Source organism: Mastigoproctus giganteus, chromosome 4, assembly GCF_048544385.1.
Source record: "Mastigoproctus giganteus isolate SK-2022 chromosome 4, ASM4854438v1, whole genome shotgun sequence".
NCBI classification, from domain to species: Eukaryota; Metazoa; Arthropoda; class Arachnida; order Uropygi; family Thelyphonidae; genus Mastigoproctus; species Mastigoproctus giganteus.
The window spans coordinates 76,950,775-76,970,609 of record NC_143578.1 but is presented as its reverse complement, the minus strand read 5'-3'; the positions used below and the strand labels follow the sequence as shown (position 1 = coordinate 76,970,609).

General features: G+C 37.3%; 1 protein-coding gene across 1 annotated transcript in view; it reads right to left on the bottom strand.

Annotated features, from left to right (window-relative positions):
* Positions 1 to 19,835, bottom strand: part of Tsr1 (Tsr1 ribosome assembly factor) — a 256,253-nt gene that overhangs the window by 708 nt on the left and 235,710 nt on the right. The window contains exon 19 of the mRNA XM_090371624.1: positions 17,189 to 17,263. Coding sequence (XP_090227750.1) covers positions 17,189 to 17,263 — 75 coding nt within the window. The remainder of the gene's footprint in view (positions 1 to 17,188; positions 17,264 to 19,835) is intronic.

Genomic DNA, 19,835 nt, shown 5'->3' with positions numbered 1-19,835 from the left:
ATCAGCAATCAGTGAGAACCTGACAAGCAGAGCATATGTGCCTATCGTTGTCTTATTCCTTTTCATCACTGTTGCCTTTGAAGTATTACAATTTTTTTTATTAAATATAAACATCTTGTCATTTTTAATATGGATAAGTGGCTGAAGAAATGTCCACCTAACAAGTGTCTAGTGATGTGTAGCCTAGTACAAGTAGAGATAATGGAAATACTATTAATAAATGCTCTGGCAAGGGGAAGACTGACAGCATCTAAAAAAAAAGAAAAAAAAAAAAAGAAGTTTATAATCTAATCACATAAAGTAGGCATGGGCAACCTTCCCTAGTTCAGAGGCCAAATTATCATTCTGTCTCCAAGTCAAAGGCCGGATCAAATTATTAAATAAAATAAATTAATATTAAATGAATTAAAACAAGTTGCTACTTCATATTTCATTTATTTATAATATAATACTTTGATATAAAGCTCTACATAAATTTTATAATATAATGAACGACATAACAATTTAATGCGAAGATTGGCATTGTATGTGAACTACGAGACTATCAATATTGACGTTAATATTACTTAAGGATAATTGCATAGAATTTGAGGTTTTTGTCCGAATTTTTGATTTATTGTATTTCATCCTCGAAAAAAAACTGTTCGCACATATATGTGCTGCCAAAAAGACAATTGATTTTTCTTGAAAAGCCGTGTAAATTTGTATATTTTTCTTCCACCAAATAAAATTTATAAAAATTCGTCAAAGCAATGTTGTTAAATTGCGATTTTAGCACTAAATCTGCCTGAAGCTCAATAAGTTCCATCTGTAAATTTTATGGCACATTATTTACACCAGCATCCATCGGATGAGCAAATATAGCGAATGTGGAGTCTGTTTTGGAAGTTGGCAAACCTTGTATCAAATTGCTCTATTAGTGCCTTCAGTTCTTCTCCATAACAATTAGGGATATTTTTATGAGTTGCTAGAGTAGGAAAATGATAACAATTTTTAGCTATTCTGACTTTCCAACAATCTTAGTTTATTACAAAAAGCTTTGCCATGTCCATGCAGTTCATGAACCAATTGTCCTTGTTTTTGCAATTTGAGATTCAGTTTGTTTAGGTATCCGGTGACATCTACAAGAAATGCTAAATCACACACTCACTCATCTTTTACTTGGTTCATTGTTTCCTTTTATGTCCATAAAATCTGCACTGTCTTGTCTCAGATCATAAAATTGTTTTAACATTTTATCTTTACTCAACCACCTCACTTCACAATAAGACATCAGAGATTTGTTAAACATTATTTTCCCTTTACAAAACCATGCTGTGTATCCTACAGAATTCCATTTCCATCTAAATGATCCTGAATTCCACCCTTGATCACTGCCTCCATGATTTTCCCTACTACTGAAGTTATACTTGCCAGTTGGTAATTTCCCATTACACTCCTCGAACTGCCTTTATGTTCCAATTTACACCAATCCAACGGAATCTCTCGTGAGGCTCTCATAACTAGTCTTCAACGGCTCAATGCCATCAACCACAGGAGCCTTACTTGCCTGTGGGCACAAAAGTTTTCTCATTAAATCAACATCACTCCCATAATTTCTCATTGACGTGAAGGGTTTTTCTTCTGTAAATATCGAGGCAAAGTAACTGTCGAGTTCATCTGCAACATGAATTGGGGTATCTAATACTATCTCACGCAATTACATATGCGTCCGATCTGATTTGTCATTCTCTTCTTTGCATTTATGTATGTGAAGAATTGCTTAACTGCCTCTTTGCTCTCTCCCAGACTCAGTAAAGATACTATAGGAAAAATTATACTTTGCCAAATAAAACGTCTTTCTCCTTCAGAAAACGATGAACATAATTCAACAGAGAGGACGCTGAATCTCTTTAAAAGTTACAGTTGTCAGTTACAGGCTCCGCAAAAACAATAAGTGTTTGCCTTTTATTTACATGATTGTTATTTTATATTGTACTTAATACGTAGTCATATAGTTATAGTTACGCTGGTTATTTTTTATTTTTAATTTAGATAAAGAGTTTTTGTGGATTTTACATACGATAGGTAAAACCGTTATTTCGTTCCATTTTTGTAGCCATTGTTTTTGGATATAGTGGTAGGGAATTCAAATTTTTTAATTGAGGTAGCTAGGTAGCTCTAACGCATAATTATATAGCAATACGCTTCACTGTTTCTATTTAATAGTTTCTATTCAAATACTATTGACATTTAATTTATTGATTTTATTAATTTAAACTACCATGCCCCAAACTAGAGCAGCAAAGCAACGGGCACAAAGTGGCAGGAGTGCTGTGACTCGGGGGAGAACTGAGGGGGGCAATTCTCCAACGCATCACAGCCTAAAAAAATGTGCAACTTTTGAAATGTTTGCCGAACTCTCTGGAACGGAACATGATATTGCCATGGGGGATGTCTTTGTGTGTGCGCGATGTAAGGAGTGTAAGGAAATCAGGCGACAACTCAGCGTTGTTATGGGCCTATATGAGAGTTTGAAGGACAGGGTGGATGCCCTTGAAAGATCTAAATTGAGGGGCCCATCAGGCTCTCAGCTGCCCACATCAACGCCAGAGCTTGCACTTGGTCATCACGCGACACAGCGGCAACCCCTAAGGCAGAATGCGCTGGTCCCACAGGAACTAGTAGTTGTTGGTGACTCTATTGTCAGGGAAACGGGGAACATCCTTTGTAAAAGGGATGGGTGGAACAGGACCAGGGTGTGTCTGCCAGGGGCAAAGGTTGATGACGTTGTAGAGCGGATATCATCTTTCAAGAGCACAAAAGGTGATATAGTTGTACACGTTGGCACTAATGATATTAAGAGTAGGAGACCGGCGGAATTACTCAACAAGTACAGGTCACTGTTGAAAAAAAGCCGTGAAATAGGGTTGAATTTGAAAGTGTCTGCAATTCTGCCCAGACACGATAGGAGGGAGTACATGATGAGAGCCTTGTCGATCAATTCGGCCCTGGAAAGATTGTGCAAGGCTCAAGGGGTAGAATTTTTTTCAGCCTGGACTGTACTTGTTAACAGGAGAGATTGCTTCTACAGGGATGGGATACACTTAAATAGAAAGGGTGCAAGAATATTTGCTGATGCTATCGAGGCAGTGTTAGGTGGGTCGGAAAACTGCTAGTTTGGGGGGATATAAAGACTAATAGTTTAACAGTAACCGCAGGCAGAGGTGAAGGTGATTCTTGCACAGCTTCTATTGGAATAAGAAGCGACCTGGAGCGAGGGGTGTTGGGGGTTTCAGGGACGGATGGCAGTCATCATGGAATAGTTGGGTATATGGGATGTGTTAGGGTAACAAGGCATAGGCATAGGAGCACATATGCTTGCATGTATACCAATGCTAGAAGTATAGTAAATAAATTTGATGAATTTGAAGTGTTGGTCAAGACATCAAAGGCGGATATTGTTGGGATAGCAGAGACGTGGTGTAACAAAGATATAAGGAATGCAGAACTGGAATTTGGGGAGTACAATGTGTACAGAAAGGATAGACAGGACAGAAAGGGAGGGGGTGTTATGCTGTTAATTAAGAAAAACATAAAATCAAAGGTAGTGCACCCAGTTAATATAGATGAACAGTGCTCTGTTGAGTCAGTTTGGTGTGAGATAAGCACTGCAAAAGGAAAAATAAGAGTAGGAGTGTGTTATAGGCCTAATGACTTGAATGAGTACAATGAACAATTGTACAGAGAAATAGAGTGGGCCAGTAAATCAGAATGTCTTATAATGGGGGATTTTAACTTCCCAGATATTGACTGGAACTTGTGGGTTGGTCACTCACACACTAGTCAGACTTTTGTGGATTTATTGGATGATTGTTTTCTGCAGCAGCATGTTCGAGAGGCAACCAGAGAAAGTAACACTCTTGATCTGGTTATCAGCAGTGATCATTCGTGTATTAAGAATTTGCAGATAAAGGAACCACTAGGTGGCAGTGATCACAGTGTGCTGAAGTGGGATTTACTCAAAGAGGTAACTACCGTCAGGGGTAAAGGAAAGGGTTTTTGCTTCCGTAAAGGGGAGTACAGTGGTCTCAGACAGTTTTTAAATTCTGTACAGTGGGATCAACTGACGATGTTACAAACAGTAAATTCTAAGTGGGAAGCATTCAAGGAATTAATCGTGGAAGCTACTAGACTTTATATACCGATTAAGAAATATCGTTCAAGATTTAGGCCTAAATGGTTATCAAATGAACTAATGAGACTCGTGACAGAGAAGAAAAATGCATGGGATGCATATAAATTATCAGGTGACGCAGAAGCCTGTGGCAGATATAAGCTAGTCTGTAATCAGGTCACAAAGGAGGTTTGGCAGGCGAAGGCGGATTACGAGAAATCTTTGGCAAAAGATGCTAAGAAAAACAGCAAGGATTTCTTTACTTATATAAACTCTAAAAGGAAGGGGATTAATATGATCGGTCCCCTTGACATCGATGGTTCGACTGTTGATGATCCTGCTCAGATAGCAAACAAACTGAATGAGTATTTTGCATCTACATTCACACGTGAGGAATTATTACAGTTTGAAAATGGAAGAAGGTTATCAAATTGTAGCAGTGTGCTTAATGATTTTGTAATAACTGAGAGCAAAGTGGAGGAGAAATTGTTGAAGTTAAATATAAGAAAGGCACCTGGGGTGGATGGGATCTATCCAGTTATATTAAAGGAGGCAACTAAGCAAACCCTTAGCCATAATTATGAGAGCATCCTTGGACTCAGGGGAGGTTCCCACGGACTGGAGATGTGCAAATGTGTCCCCAATTCACAAAGGTGGATCGAAGGGTGACACGAGTAATTACAGACCAGTTAGTCTATGTATATAAAGTGCTTAGCATCATAATACACAGCATTTCTGAATAAACAGAAAATTTTTAAGGTGGCATCGTTTTAGGTTATATCTCATATTGTGAATACCTTCACAACGAGTTGCCATGATATTGCACTACTTCGAATAAGTAACGCTTCACCTAAGGAGAAGACTAGTGTTACTTATTCTCAGATAGGTACCACCACCCATGGGTGGTGGTACCTATCTGAATACCTTCACAACTCGTTGTGAAGGTATTCACAATATGAGATATAACCTAAAACGATGCCACCTTAAAAATTTTCTGTTTATTCAGAAATGGCTGTGTATTATGATGCTAAGCACTTTATATACATAGTCTAAATTTGTTCGCAGCTTGAGGCTCTAGCCCTAAATGCGCCTTAGACCAGTTAGTTTAACTTCTGTTCCGGATAAAATAATGGAGTCACTGGTTAAAGATGCATTGCAGGATCATCTAGACAAGACTGCAGCAATAATTCAAACACAGCATGGGTTTGTTAAGGGAAAGTCTTGTCTGACAAATTTGATTGATTATTATGATGTGGTCACAAAGGAACTGGATGCAAAAATAATTTTGATATCATATACTTGGATTTCAGGAAAGCTTTTGACACTGTTGCACATGGAAGACTACTGTACAAATTGGAGCAGAACGGTATTAAGTTGCTACAATGGATAAAAGTATGGTTAAGTGGGAGAAGACAGAGGGTGGTAATCAATGGGTGCTGCTCTTCGTGGACTAATGTTATTATTGGAGTCCCACAGGGTTCGGTGTTGGGTCCACTGTTGTTTTGTGTATTTATCAATGATATTGATGAAGGTATATCAGGCTTAATGTCGAAGTTTGCAGATGACACAAAGGTTGGCAGGGTTGTTAATGACAGTAATGGCAGTGTGCTACTGCAACAGGATCTAGATAATTTGGGCAGATGGGCTAAGAAGTGGCAACTGAAGTTCAACCTTGACAAATGCAAAGTACTGCATATGGGGAGAAGTAACCCCAGAGAAACGTACCAACTGTGTGGTACTACACTTAAGGTGGTAGAAAATGAAAAAGACCTGGGAGTAATTGTGCAGTCAGATATGAAGTTTTCTGAGCAGTGCAGACAGGCTGCTAGGGCGGGTCATGGGGTTTTGTCAATTATATATAGGAATTTTGCTAGCAGGGAAAAGGAGGTGATTGTCCCTCTGTATAAGGCAATGGTCAGGTCACGCCTTGAGTACTGCGTACAGGTCTGGAGGCCTCATTTTAGGAAGGATGTAGATTTGCTTGAGCGTGTACAGAGAAGAACAACACGATTGGTGAGGGGAATGAAGGGATTCTCTTACCAAGAGAGGCTTAAGTTCTGCAAATTGCAGTGGCTGGAGACTAGGCACCTGCGCGGTGATCTGATTGAGGTCTATAAGGCCTTGAATGGGTTGAGCACGCTGAATTCTGATGGGATCCTTCCACTTGTTCAGATTACGAACCTACGGGGACATAAGTTCAAATTAAGAAAGGACAGATGTAGAATAGATGTGCGGAAATTTGCCTTTAGCCAGCGGGTGGTTAATTGCTGGAACAAACTTCCATCTGTCGTTGTGGAAGTTGATAGGTTAAATAAATTTAAGGAGGAACTGGACAGGTATTTGGAGGGAATGGTGTGTTTTTTTTTTTTTTTTGGCTGATGCTGCATAAGCTCCTATACTTGCTTTCTTGCATCATGTGCCACTACTACTACTAGAACATCAGTGATCTGCAAATTCTTTCCAAAATAAGAAATTGCCCGACTCCAATGAGATTTTAAATGATGAACTTGAGTTGGAAATTAATGAAATACTTAACTGTTTTTGCTAAAAAAGTTCAAAGCCTAGAAAATATGGACTGAGATCATCTACGATTAACTCAGTACCAGAATAGAATCTGAAAGGGCGTTTTCTGGCGCTAATCAAATATGTACCAAAATTAGATCCATTTTAAACTATCAATCTATCGATCGCTTGTTTCTTAAGAGCTCACTTTATTCGGACAAGTAATGTGGATGCTAAAACATAACTAAACTTTGCAGTATGTATTTTTTTGTTTTTAGAATAACTGTATTTTTAATGATATTTTCAGAATATTTATTACTGCAATAAATATTTATTTAAAACTTGAATTCAAGTACTTGAATTACAGTACTTGTTTTTGGAATACCAGTATCCCGGTTTCATAAATTAAAAATACCAGTATTAAAATTTTGACCGGTATTGTAAGCCCTAATACCCACAGCAACTTATGGATCAGAGAATTGGAGAATAAATAAGAAAGAAAGGCAAAAAATAATGGCATTTGAAATGAGATGTCTAAGGAAAATCAATAAAACAAATTGGAGAGAACATAAAACTAATGAACAAGTAAGGAGAGATCTAAATTTTGAACGCAGAATAATAGAGCAGATTTACAAAAAAACAACTTCAGTGGTTTGGACATGTGAACCGGATGAAACAACACAGGCTGCCTAATGTAGTACTGACAGGATGAACTGGAGATAAGAGACCACCATGAAGACCGAAAAGAGAATGGCTCCAATGCCTAAAGGAAAACACAGGCTTTCAGAGTTATCAGCAAATGATGGAAGATTCAAGAGATCGACAACAATGGAGGACGATATCTAAATAGGGACTCAACTGTGCCAAACGGAAGAGCAGAATGATGATATAAATATTTTTAAAGTTCAGGAAAAAGAAGAAACAACTACAAAGAAAATTCATCTGTGGGTACTTCAAGTTGAAAAGAGAAATTATATTTTCTACAGTGATTAAAGAACCTCTTAGAACTGAAATCAAACTTTCAAGAATATTTTCCTCCAATTGACAGCAGTAAAATGTGGAAGAATTCTATGTCAGTGAACAAGAAATAGATTCTGTTATTGAACTGTCACGTGACAGCATTAAAAGACTGCTTCAATTAGGTCTCGCTGATAAATTTTTGGCTAAGCTGCCGCGACGAATATAAGCATTTATCAGAAAAGCACTGAAGTTTCTTATGCCATTTGTAAAAACTTACAAATGTGAAACTGGATTCTCAAACATTAGTGTTTTTTAAAAAACAAATGCTGAAACAGATTGGACGTGCCAGATTTGAGAATCAAGTGCGAATGACAGTGGATGTCACTTGGCCACGGAACATCCTTTGGAGTGATGAAGCCCACTTCTGATTAAATGGACAAGTGAATAAGCACAACTTTCGCATCTGGGCAACAGAAAACCCTTGAGTTATCCAAGAGGTCCCGTTGCATTCTCAAAAAGTGACGGTGTTGTGGATTTACGGCGACATTCATGATTGGGCCATATTTTTTTGAACACTGACTGGACCCCGCACCTGTTCCATCACTGGACAGTGATATTATGAAATGTTGGCAAATTTCGCAATAGCAGAGCTGCAATAACGTGGGTGCCTTCAAGATACCATATTCATGCAAGGTAGATGCCACCACACATCCACCGTTGTGTCCAAAGATTGCTTAGGCAACACTTTACAGACGAAGGGGTCATCAGCCGTTGTTTCCAGACATCTTGGCCACCCCCGATCACCGGACCTCGCCCCATGCGACCTCTGGTTGTGGAGTTTTTGAAGAACCAGGTGTATCGGGAAGGATGTCAAACTCGGGCACATCTGAAGGACAGCATTAGATGTCATGGGTTGGTTATTCCAGTTGGCATGTTACGTTCTGCTCTAGAAAATGTTGTTGACCAAAATGGAGGATACATTGAACAATTGTAGTGCTGTTCAAGTGATTTGTATTGCCACAGTGCCATATAGGGACAAATTTTGTAACTAATTTTTTTTCCAATAAATGGGAAGTGCATTCTTTATTGTACCTGTTGTCCAAATTTATCTTCAGTATAAGCCTTAGAACTCGCTCCAGAGCTTTCTACATAGGGATACTTTAATTTTAATAACCCTGTATATGTTTATATAGCAAGTCTGTTGCTCACATGCTTCATTCTGCTTTGTAATTCGGTGCTTTAATGTAACTTGGATGTGTTTTTCGTTCTTCTGATAAATTTTATATTATGGTTTTTGAATAGTAAAATATATATTTTACCACGAACAATTGGGTAATCAGAAAAAAACAACAGAGGAGTGACGATAATGTTGCTATGGATACTTCTGAAGCTAACGTTATTTCAAGTGTACGTTAACCACCAATTTCTGGTAAAGAGCCTTAACATTCCAAATCATAAGGAATGAAAAAAAAAATAGAATATATCAAGAGGAATTTATGAAGTATGGCTTCACTTACAGAGTTAATGATGAGCAATGTACTTGTGTGTGCACGTAATGTGTTACGAAAAACCGGGTAATGAAAGCGTGAAGCCTATTAAATTAAAAAGACACTCGCATACAAAACATCCGGCGCTAAAGGAAAAAACTGAATCTTTTTTCAAAAGGCACGCCAACGAGGTCTGAAATCTTTCATGAAGAGACATATGGCAGCCTTGTAAAGCTTCAAGAATGCTGTTGGAAGTTTCATATATTTAATGGGAAAAAATTTGAAATCACATACTATTGCTGAATATTTTGTTCTCCCTGCTGCAATAAAAATGATTTCAATTACACATTCTCACAGTGTATTACAGTTATTGTGGACAATATAAAATTCAGTTTATTAAATAGATTGAGGGAAAAGTCCAATTTTTTAAAATACAGTTAGATGAATCTACAGATATTTCAAACTTTGCTGAACTTATTGTATGTTAAATACTGCTACAAGGGAGATATTTTGGAAGATTTCCTATTTTGCAAAGCTTTGGAAGGAAGAACGACAAGTAAGAAAATTTTTGATGTTATAAATATTTTCTTTCAAACAAGTAATCTAACTTGGAACAACTGTGTTGCAAGTTGTACTGAAGATGCAGCAGCATTAACAGGATGCTGCCACACCTTCAGTACTTTTAATATAAAGGTTTAAAAGGCAAAATAAAGGAAATTGCTCCAAATATAGACTTTAACCATTGCATAGGGAATCATTCGTAGCGAAGGATATGCGAACCGATTTGCATGAAGGTTTGAAAGATGCTGTAAATCAACTTTATTAAAAGCTGAAGCTTAAATAGCACTTTTCACTATACTTGCTCAGGTAGCTGATGAATATTTTGCATCTACATTCACACATGAGGAGTTATTCAACGAGGGGAATGCCAGAAGTTTATCAAACTCGAACAGGGAGTAATTTTGTCATAACTGAGAGCAAAGTGGAGGAGAAATTGTTGAAGTTAAAGATAAGGAAGGTACTTGGGGTGGATGGGATCTATCCAGTTATATTAAAGGAGGTAGCAAAGGAAGTAAGCAAACCCTTAGCCATAATGATGAGAGCGTCCTTGAAGTCAGGGGAGGTCCATATGGACTGGAGGTGTGCAAATGTATCACTAATTCACAAAAGGGGGGGGGGGGGGTTCAAAAGGTGACGACAAGTAACTATAGACCTGTTAGTTTAACTTCTGTTCCAGGGAAATTAATAAAGGTTAAAGAAGCACTGCATGATTATATAGACAAGACTTCAGTTATAGCTCAGACACAGCATGGTTTTGTTTGGTCTTGTCTGACCAATTTGATTGGATACTATGATGTGGTCACAAAGGAACTGAATGTCAAAAATAATTTTGATATCATATACAGGTTGACAGTCACTAATCTGGCAGCATTGGGACCTGTGGGGTGCCGGATTAGTGAGTTTGCCAGATCCCTGGTGGTTATTTTAGCACATAACTACCTCATCCCACCTTTAACAAATTAACTGCCAAGCTAGTTTAAGAAAAATATTCCCCAGGGGCCAAAAATATTTAGCAAATAATTTGATTAGTAATTCTAAAATAAATATTGTAATGTCAGTGTTGTTTTTTCGCTTAAAATATATATAAAAAAAGTTCTTTTTTATGTAGCGTATATGTGGCCCAGTAGGTTACTTTATTTCTTGAGAAGCCGTGTTGGCCACATAAGTGTGATGCTATTACGGCATACATATGAAGGTCGTTTGCGATTAGTTTACGGCACGTGCGGTGAGCGCTGCAATAAAACAAACTCTTAATCATCGCAATAAGTTTGTAGTATTGTTAGAGATTTTGTGAAAACAAGTTCATTAGACTATTATCCATCATACTGTGTTGTGTTTTTCCACAAGTTTGTACAAATGTGTTGTAAAAAAAAAAAAAAAAAAAGGAATGGCTAAAAGAAAATTACTAAAATAAGAGGAACTGAGAGAAATTGCTGGAATTTACAATTAAGCAGAGTTAAACTTCTCACAGACACACCGCTGTTGAGTTTTTTTTCAGAAGTTCAACTTTATCTGTTATGGACAATGTACGGTGCACAAGAGGCACTTCCTTTATGCATTGGAACCATGGATGGGGCTAAATGTGAGCAGGTTATAATGCAGAAAAACAAGTGGGAATGGCTTGCCAGTTTGTTTGTTATTTGGATTTTAGGAGCATTAGCAACTAAGGCCATATTGCTCCGAGATATGCGGTGGTCATTCCCTGACCTTTCCGCATCCTCCGTATTTGGTGGTGACGGGCTCGAACCCCGGTCTAATCAAGAAGCATGTGCTACGCACTGGTGCTCCTTCCCACCTGGCTACGGAGGCGCCATGGCTTGCCAGTGTTTACGAGTTTGCACCAACAGCTGATGCTGCAATCAATGCCACCAAAATAGTAGCGGCAGGTTGGTGCGCCGACCTGGGAAATTTGAATTTACGTTCGCAGAAATTATGTCCAAATTAGTGGTGGAACTGGATTAGTGATGGTCCACCTGTACTTGAATTTCAGGAAAGCTTTTGATACTGTTGCTCATGGAAGACTGCTGTACAAATTGGAGAGGTATGGAATTAGGGGTAAGCTGCTACAATGGGTAAAGGGTTGGTTAAGTGGGAGACGACAGATAATCAATGGACACTGCTCTTCGTGGACAAATGTTATTAGTGGAGTTCCCCAGGGTTTGGTGCTGGGCCCATTTTTGTTTTGTGTATTCTTCAATGATATTGATAAAGGTATATCAGGATTAATGTTCAAGTTTGAAGATGATAAAAAGGTTGGCAAGGTTGTTAATGACAGTAAAGACAATATACTACTGCAGCTAGATCTAGATAAGTTGGGCAAATGGGCTAAGAAGTGGCAACTCAAGTTTAACGTTGACAAATGCAAAGTACTGCATATGGGTAGCAATAACTGAAGAGAAACATAGCAACTGTGTGGTACTACACTCAGGGAAGTGGAAAGTGAAAAAGACCCTGGGGGGGGGGGGTAACTGTGCAGTCAAATATGAAGTTTGCTGAGCAGTGCAGAATGAGCTGCTGTGGAAGGTCATGGAGTCTTGTCATTGACATAGGAATTTTGCTAGCAGGGAAAGGGAGGTGATTATCCTGTTATACAAGCCAATGGGCAGGACACACCTAGAGTACTGTGTACAAGTCTGGAGGCCTCATTTTAGGAAGGATGTAGAGTTGATAGAATGAGTACAAAGAAGGGAAACAAGATTGGTGAGAGGAACAAAGGGGTGCACTTACCAAGAAAGGCTTAGGTGATCTGATTGAGGTGTATAAGGCCTTGAATGGGTTGAGCAAGCTGAATGCTGATGGGATTCTTCCTCTTGCCCAGATTAAGAATCTGAGGAGGGCATAGATTCAAATTGAGGAAAGGCAGTTGTAGAATGGATGTGCGGAAGTTTGCCTTTAGCCAGCGGGTGGTTGATTGGTAGTGGAACAGACTTCCATCTTTTGTTGTGGAAGTTGATAGCCTAAATAAATTTAAGACTGAGCTGGACAGGCATTTGGAATGAATGGAGGGGTGAAATGGGAGATTTTTTTTATTACATTTTTATGGCTGATGTTGCATAAGCTGATTTTTTTTATGGCTGATGTTGCATAAGCTTGCTTTCTTGCATCGTAGGCCTCTACTAATGCTAATACTTTGTAATGAAATGGGATCTGCTTATGAAACCTTTTATATATGAAAGTGAGGTGGTTGTGCAGTGGCAAAGTGTTGTGACATCTTTTTGACCTCAAGCATGAGGTTTTATTGTTTTTTATCAGATAAAAATCAGAACCTCGCTCAATTGTTTACAAATGAAAAATGGCTTGGAAAACTTAGTTCCCTTGTTAATATATTTGAAAATCTTAATGATTTCAATTTAAGTCTTCGAGAAAAGGGAACCAATACAGTAAATCCCCGCTTTTCGCAGGGGTTACGTTCCTGAGAAATGTGCGAATACTGAGTTATGGCTCCCATAATAATAAAAGGATTCCATTCCAAAGTATGAAATATATAAGAAAAAAAAATTAGTCTCTGCATGGATTATATGTACCTTCATAATATGACTATGTACAGCATTGAAATGAAGATAAAAAAACAATTTAATAAATGTAATATTTATTAGAAATTTCAAACAAATCTTTCAAACCAATGCCTTTGCTAGCTAAAAAACTTATCCTGCCAGTGCTATCACCAGTTTCGCTAAAGTGTTGATAAAGGTGTTTTGCCCTTTCACGAATGAAGAGTGAACTTAACGGAATTTTATTTTGAGTTCGGTCTTCTAACCACAGATTTAAAGCCTTTTCCATTAATTTAACCTCACGAGTTACTGAGCAAATATCGCTTTTTCACGGACACTACGGCGGATTTTTTCTTCCGATTTCTTGATTGATCGTACTGTCAATTCATTGATTTTATAATGTTTTGCCACTGACGAGACACTTTCACCATTAGAAATTTTGTCTAATAACTCAATTCCTTATTATTCGTAGCCATATTTTTTTGGGGGTAGAAAAGAACTTGCCCACAATAAAGTCACTTTCTTTTAACCGTTAACACACTCGAAAAAGTCTGTTTACACTAACACATTGCAAAACGGTAGATTTTTTCACTTTTGCAAGCATATCAATTTATACGCATTTAAAAGCAAATGACGAAACCTTCCATGCAGGAATAATATCCCATTGCGCATAACACATACTGAAAAAGGATTAGCGGGAAATATCCACTCTCCAATTTTGTCACTCCCCCCCCCGCCCACTGAGTGATGTTTTGACAGGAAAAGATGATTTTAGCCATGCTTATGTTTTTTTATGGCGGAAAATGTTCGTGGCACTTTAAAATTCACATTTTTTTAAGGTTTCATTTTATATTAAATCAGCGACTGCAAAAACAGAAAATCCCCGCAAATAGAGGGGGGGGGGGTTTACTGTATATTAATACTCAGTGATAAAATAGCTGTCAAAAAGAAGCTTAATCTTTGGAAAACTGAATTTGAGTGGAATAATACGGAATTGTTAATAGAAATTATATTGACATTTTACAATTTAGGGATATAATTGCCACCTACCTAACAATGCTAATTAAGAATTTTTCAAATGATTTAAAGCATTGGATTCGTGATCCCTTTGCTTTTCGAAAATGGCAATACAAACATTGCTACCTTTTGGTCTACATATCTATGTGAAGTTGGTTTCTCAATTAACAGTTATAAAAACAAAAGTTTTCCAGAACTGATCCAGAAGATGACATGAGATTAGCAATTTCAAATATTATCGGTTATACAGGCTCACCTTTCTCATTAATTGTTTTGTAATTGTTCATTTTTTATTGTTATGTCTTAATTGAAGAATAAGAATTTGATTTGTTGTTTTTGCTGTATTCAATTAAAATATTAAACAATTATTTTAATGTGTAAATTAAAAAGAAAACAATTCTTTTATTCCTTTCTCATTACTCGAATGCGCACAGGTGGAAGGATTTTTATGGCTCTTTCTTTTTCACAACGTGGCTGAGTTAGTCGGTCTCAGGCAAAGGTAGCATGGATTTTTCTCCAGAAAACTCTGGTTTTATATCCAGTAAACAGAAGATCGACTTCGGAATACACGGAGCAACATGGCCTTGGTCACCAATGCTCCTAAAACCAAATAACTTCTTGAATAAAATTTTCTACTACATAATTTGTAAAATGGCATTTTTCCTCTCTAAAAATCTGGTTATCCAATATCTGAGTTTACATTGCGGGATTGTGTAAATTTTATATTTAATAAAGGGGATTAAGAGCAAAATAAGTTTGCACTTCACTGGACTATGGCACATAGCTTGCAGTGTAAAATGCCGAACAGCTTCCTATGACAGAGCAGGTAATTTGCATCTGGTTGTGCAAGTCAAAGTGATAAAGGTAGCAGTTATGGGATGTAGTAAAGATATCACAGAGATTCAAAAGGGCACAATGGTGGGAGCTTGTGCATCGGATGCTTCCATATTGGAAACAGCATGGCTTCGGATCATCGTGGTTAAGGTGTACAAAAAATGGTGTCGAATGAGTCAAACCACCCCTTGCTGACAGAACTGTAAAGGATTACGCAAGGTGGATGTTAGTTGTAAGTGAAAGGTGCAGCACACTGGGCTCAACCGTAGGCCACTGTGTGACAGTTGACATTGTAATAAAGTATGAGGAATGCAGGAATAATATCCCAAATGACAATATGCTACTCACTTAAGACATCTTTGGTTCCAACAGCAGATCAACCAAGAGAAACACTCTCATCACCACTGATCATTGTTGATAGCAAGTGCTGCGGTGTCAACAACATGTTGGTTGGACACCCCGATGGATGCCTTTGTTGCACAAGTGGCAAGGGTCCATTGTGCATGGTCCCACTATCCAGTCAAGAACTAGGACTTCTGGTGTGTATGGGATAATGTTTCAGTGGTGAGGTCTACTGGCAGTGCTTGGGAGATTGTGTGCATTCATGCATTTTTTCCCAAACAGAAATGGGTCTTTGAAGACAATAATGCAGTGTATCATCGGTCGCACACCGTGAACTTGTGGCTCAAGGAACACAGTGAAGACATCACCCATTCTGATTGGCCTCCAAATTTGCCTGACCTCAGTCCAATTGTATGTTTTAAATTGGGTAATGAGGCATATGGACCCACAGCCATCATTTTGGGGAAAGCCTTGCAGGCAGCATATCCCTACGGATATCTTCTGCTATTTTGTTGTGGCTGTTATTTGTTCATTGTAGCCCAACATAGCATTAGGTAGGTGATCATAATTTCCAGGAAACAAGGAACATGGAAAAAAAATCCCCACAAATCACTGGCCATTGAAGATAGTAAAGTCTATCACCTGCAAATGTTTCTAATAGTGTGCCACATACTATGTTGGAAGTGCCTCACATGTCACCTAGGGGCAGATCTAGAAGCAACCAGAATCAAGAATCCTCCGTTTATGATCTACATCTGGTGCCACTAAATGTTTCTGGTAATAATGTAAAGAAATTTTACACTAAGCTAAGCACTTATAATAGAAAAATTAAAACATTTTTGCTTATGAAGTAAATTTAATATAGATTGACAAATCAGTTTTTTCCCATACAGAATAATGTCATGAGGAGTTTGCTATAACCAGCAGATTGTTAAATCTTCAAGAATTTTGCAAGCCAGTTGTTAAACTAACAATGGCTATAAAAACTGTAGAGCAGCATGCGAGCGATAAGCTTGTATATGGTGACATGAGAAATCCAGCTGTGTAGGGATTATCTCTGCTAGCAATTTTACAGTAATATTACTTCCAACAGACATCTGCTTAATTTTGCCTGGGCCGCTTCTCACGGTAATAACATTCCCATGCTCAATGTCTGCCAAAATTTTTGCATTTCTAGAATTACCTTAAGAAGAAGTGGCACAGACAAAATTAAGTGGATTGGGATGTAACTCCATTTGTCAAATCATGGTTGAATTGCAACCATTAACTGGCTACAGATACAAGAGCTCGGCAAAAGTCAACGAAAATATTTTGTGAGACTCAGTTGGCTATATGGAAATTACAATAAAAAAAAATTAATATTTTATTATTGTTTGAAATTTTTGTATTTCAAATTGTAAATCAGTAAAACTTACGATAAATATATACACACACATTCTTGGCCCTGTTTTATTTTTAGCAAGTTAGTTGTTAAAATTTCCAGCACACTACTGGCTATAATCTTCATACCTGTCTGAATTAAAAGGCAGTAAATATGAATTGTATAATATATGGCAATAAAAGGGAAATTTAAACTGTCTTTTTATATTCATTTCTGATTTTTTAAAATTAGTTGTATAATTAATTTTTTTTCCTCAAAAGCAAGAACTAGGCAACTGACAACAACTGGCAACTGCCACAAGTCTCTTTTTAGAATCAATGACAATAGACAGAAATGGTGGAATAGGTCAAAGTGAAACACTTTGATACACACACAGACATGAATGAATAATTTTGTGAAATTGTTCCAAAAAAATTAGCAACCCACCTCTTTTTTTTTTTTTAACACAAAAACTTACCAAGAGGTTCTTTAATATGACCTCGGGCTCCATATTTAGTTCTTAGTTCTATAGGCTTGAACCACATAATGTCTTCTACAATAGGAAAAAAAAAAAAAAATTATTTTTACATAATAGCACTTACTTTATTATGCTATTATTCTTAATAAGGTATTATTATAAATCATTACTATTTCAAATATTTAACAGAGGAAAATGTATATGGCTTTAGAAATAAATACAGTGCACTGAAGGCTATTTTGTACTTTTATATGCTTTTGCTATCATCTTTCAACTGCTGTAAATAAATACTCATGATAAAATTAGCTTTTTAATACATTACCTTAACTTACACTGCTCTTAAGGTTTTTTTTTTTTTTTTTTTTAAATTAAAATGCCAAACACTAAAAGGTATTAGAATCTATAGCACTTAGTATCATGTGTGGGTTGAATGTTCAGAACATAAAAGAAGATACTGTTGACATTAGACTTGAACTTCTACAGATTGTAATTTTCAGGAAATATATGTAAAGAGAGGAAATTGTTTTGAAATGGAAGTTGAAGAAATAAATGAAGAAGAAAAGCTGGTTCTGTGAGTTTGAAGTAGAACAACAAATGGATGTTTAACTGGTTGGAACACACATTTGGACTGATTTGGAAGAAGGGGGGGATTACAGAAGCCAATCAGAAGAGCAGTGCCCATGGAAGTATCTATAGAAAAGGCATGTAACGCAAGCAGAATGCCTATGAGATAGAGAGACTTTGTAAGAGTTAGGTCATTAACCTAACTGCCTTCATTTGAATGGAGTAGAAGCCTGAGAGAGGTTATGGGGGAACTTCCCCAGACGATGGAACAATATTTCTTGGTAGGATGGAATTCAGAGTTGTACAGAATTGAGTAGCTGTTTAGAAGAAAAGTAATATTGAGAGTGAAAGAGACAACCTTTTTGAGTTGCAGCGAAAGCAACATTTCTGATGTGCTTACGCCAAGAGAGATTACAAGTCAGGATAATCCCCAATAGAGATATGTGATCTTGTCTAAAAAGTGGTGTCACAAAAAATAAGCATAGGAGCAGAAGAATCCTTTTTTGTGAGATATAAGACAGTGAATTTTAATAGGATCAAAATCAACTAAGTTATCATTACCCTCCTGGAGAATTACCTGGAGATCAGCATTTAAGGAATTAGTAGTGAATATTCAAGAAGTTGAAGCTGTTTGTGCAGGGCAAGGTTTCTCAAACTGGAAGGTGGAATGCAATGTACTATTATCAGCAAAACTATGGATAGGATTTCTGATCAATGGAAGAAGGTCATTAATATATAAGTGGAAAAGAATGGGAGAAAGAACTGAAACTTGGGAAACACCAGCATTAGTTGAAAAGTTAGAAAACAGAGAGCCCTCTGCCATCACCTGCAATGAGTGGACAGAGGGAAAACTGGATGCCCAATTACAAAAAAATTATCGGCAATCCATAAAATGGCAGTTTATTTAGAAGACCTTTATGCTAAACATGATCGAAAGCCTTCGAAGTGTCAAGAGAACTGCTAGAGTTTCACTAAATATTTCCATTAAATTTATCCACAGATGGGCAATGTAAGTCAATATATCACCAGTAAATCAACACCAATGGAAATCCATACTAGCAGTCACTGGGTATATGAGATGGTTTAGGAATGGTGGTTAATGGATTTCTCCATTACTTTGGAAAGTGTAGAGGTAAGTGCAATGAGACAGTAATTGGATGGGAAGGGTTTTTTTTTTTTTTTGCCCTTTAAGTACCTGGAGATGAGCAAATTTCCAAGTGGAAGGAAAAACACTTGGACTAAGAAATGTAAAAAGATGATACAGAACAGGATTAAGCTGGAAGCACAGATTTTGTGACCAATTGAAAATTGGTCACAAAATCTGTGACCTTGAGCTTTCTTGGCACCATATGGCATCAATATATTAATACAATGATTGTTTCTTCTTCTGATGATATTTGTAATCCTTAAAGTGGCCATATTTAGCTCAAAAAATGGTAAACGAAAGTCGTAATTATGTAAATTTTCTGAAAGTTATCAAACACTCAAATCAAAACTGAAGTTCAAAGTGGCCTATGTGTGCTACCACACTGGTTCTATAGTCCAAACACCATAAAGTAATATTGCCACATCTACTTTCTCACCAACTGGCTAATTTCTTCAGGTGTTCACTTTTATTTCTCTACCACAAGTGACATCTTTCAATATCCTATCTCAAGTTGTCTTTGTCTTGTTTTATAGTCTCTCTCTCCCTCTCTCTCTCTCTCTCTCTCTCTCTCTCTGTGTTTATATACATATACAATCCCTATTTTCTTATGTAACAGATTCGTCATGGTCAAATGGTATAAAGATTACCCGTGGTTCTCTCACGAGAACAGTTCTGGACGATCAGATTTAGTCAAAGGAAAAGAAAGCTTTCTTCTTTTAATGCTTTCTTGACACCCCCCTCCCTCCCTTTTTACACCTTTCCCAGTGTCGCAAATGCACATGAATTGCTTAAATTGAATCCAATTCAGCAGCAGCTTTGTTTGTCATTCCCAACGGCAGGAGGTCACACTTTGTGGTGCATATTATTATGATTAAATTTTTTGAACCAGGTTTGGGCTGTGCATGCATTCATTGTATCTTCTCCAAATACCACTCA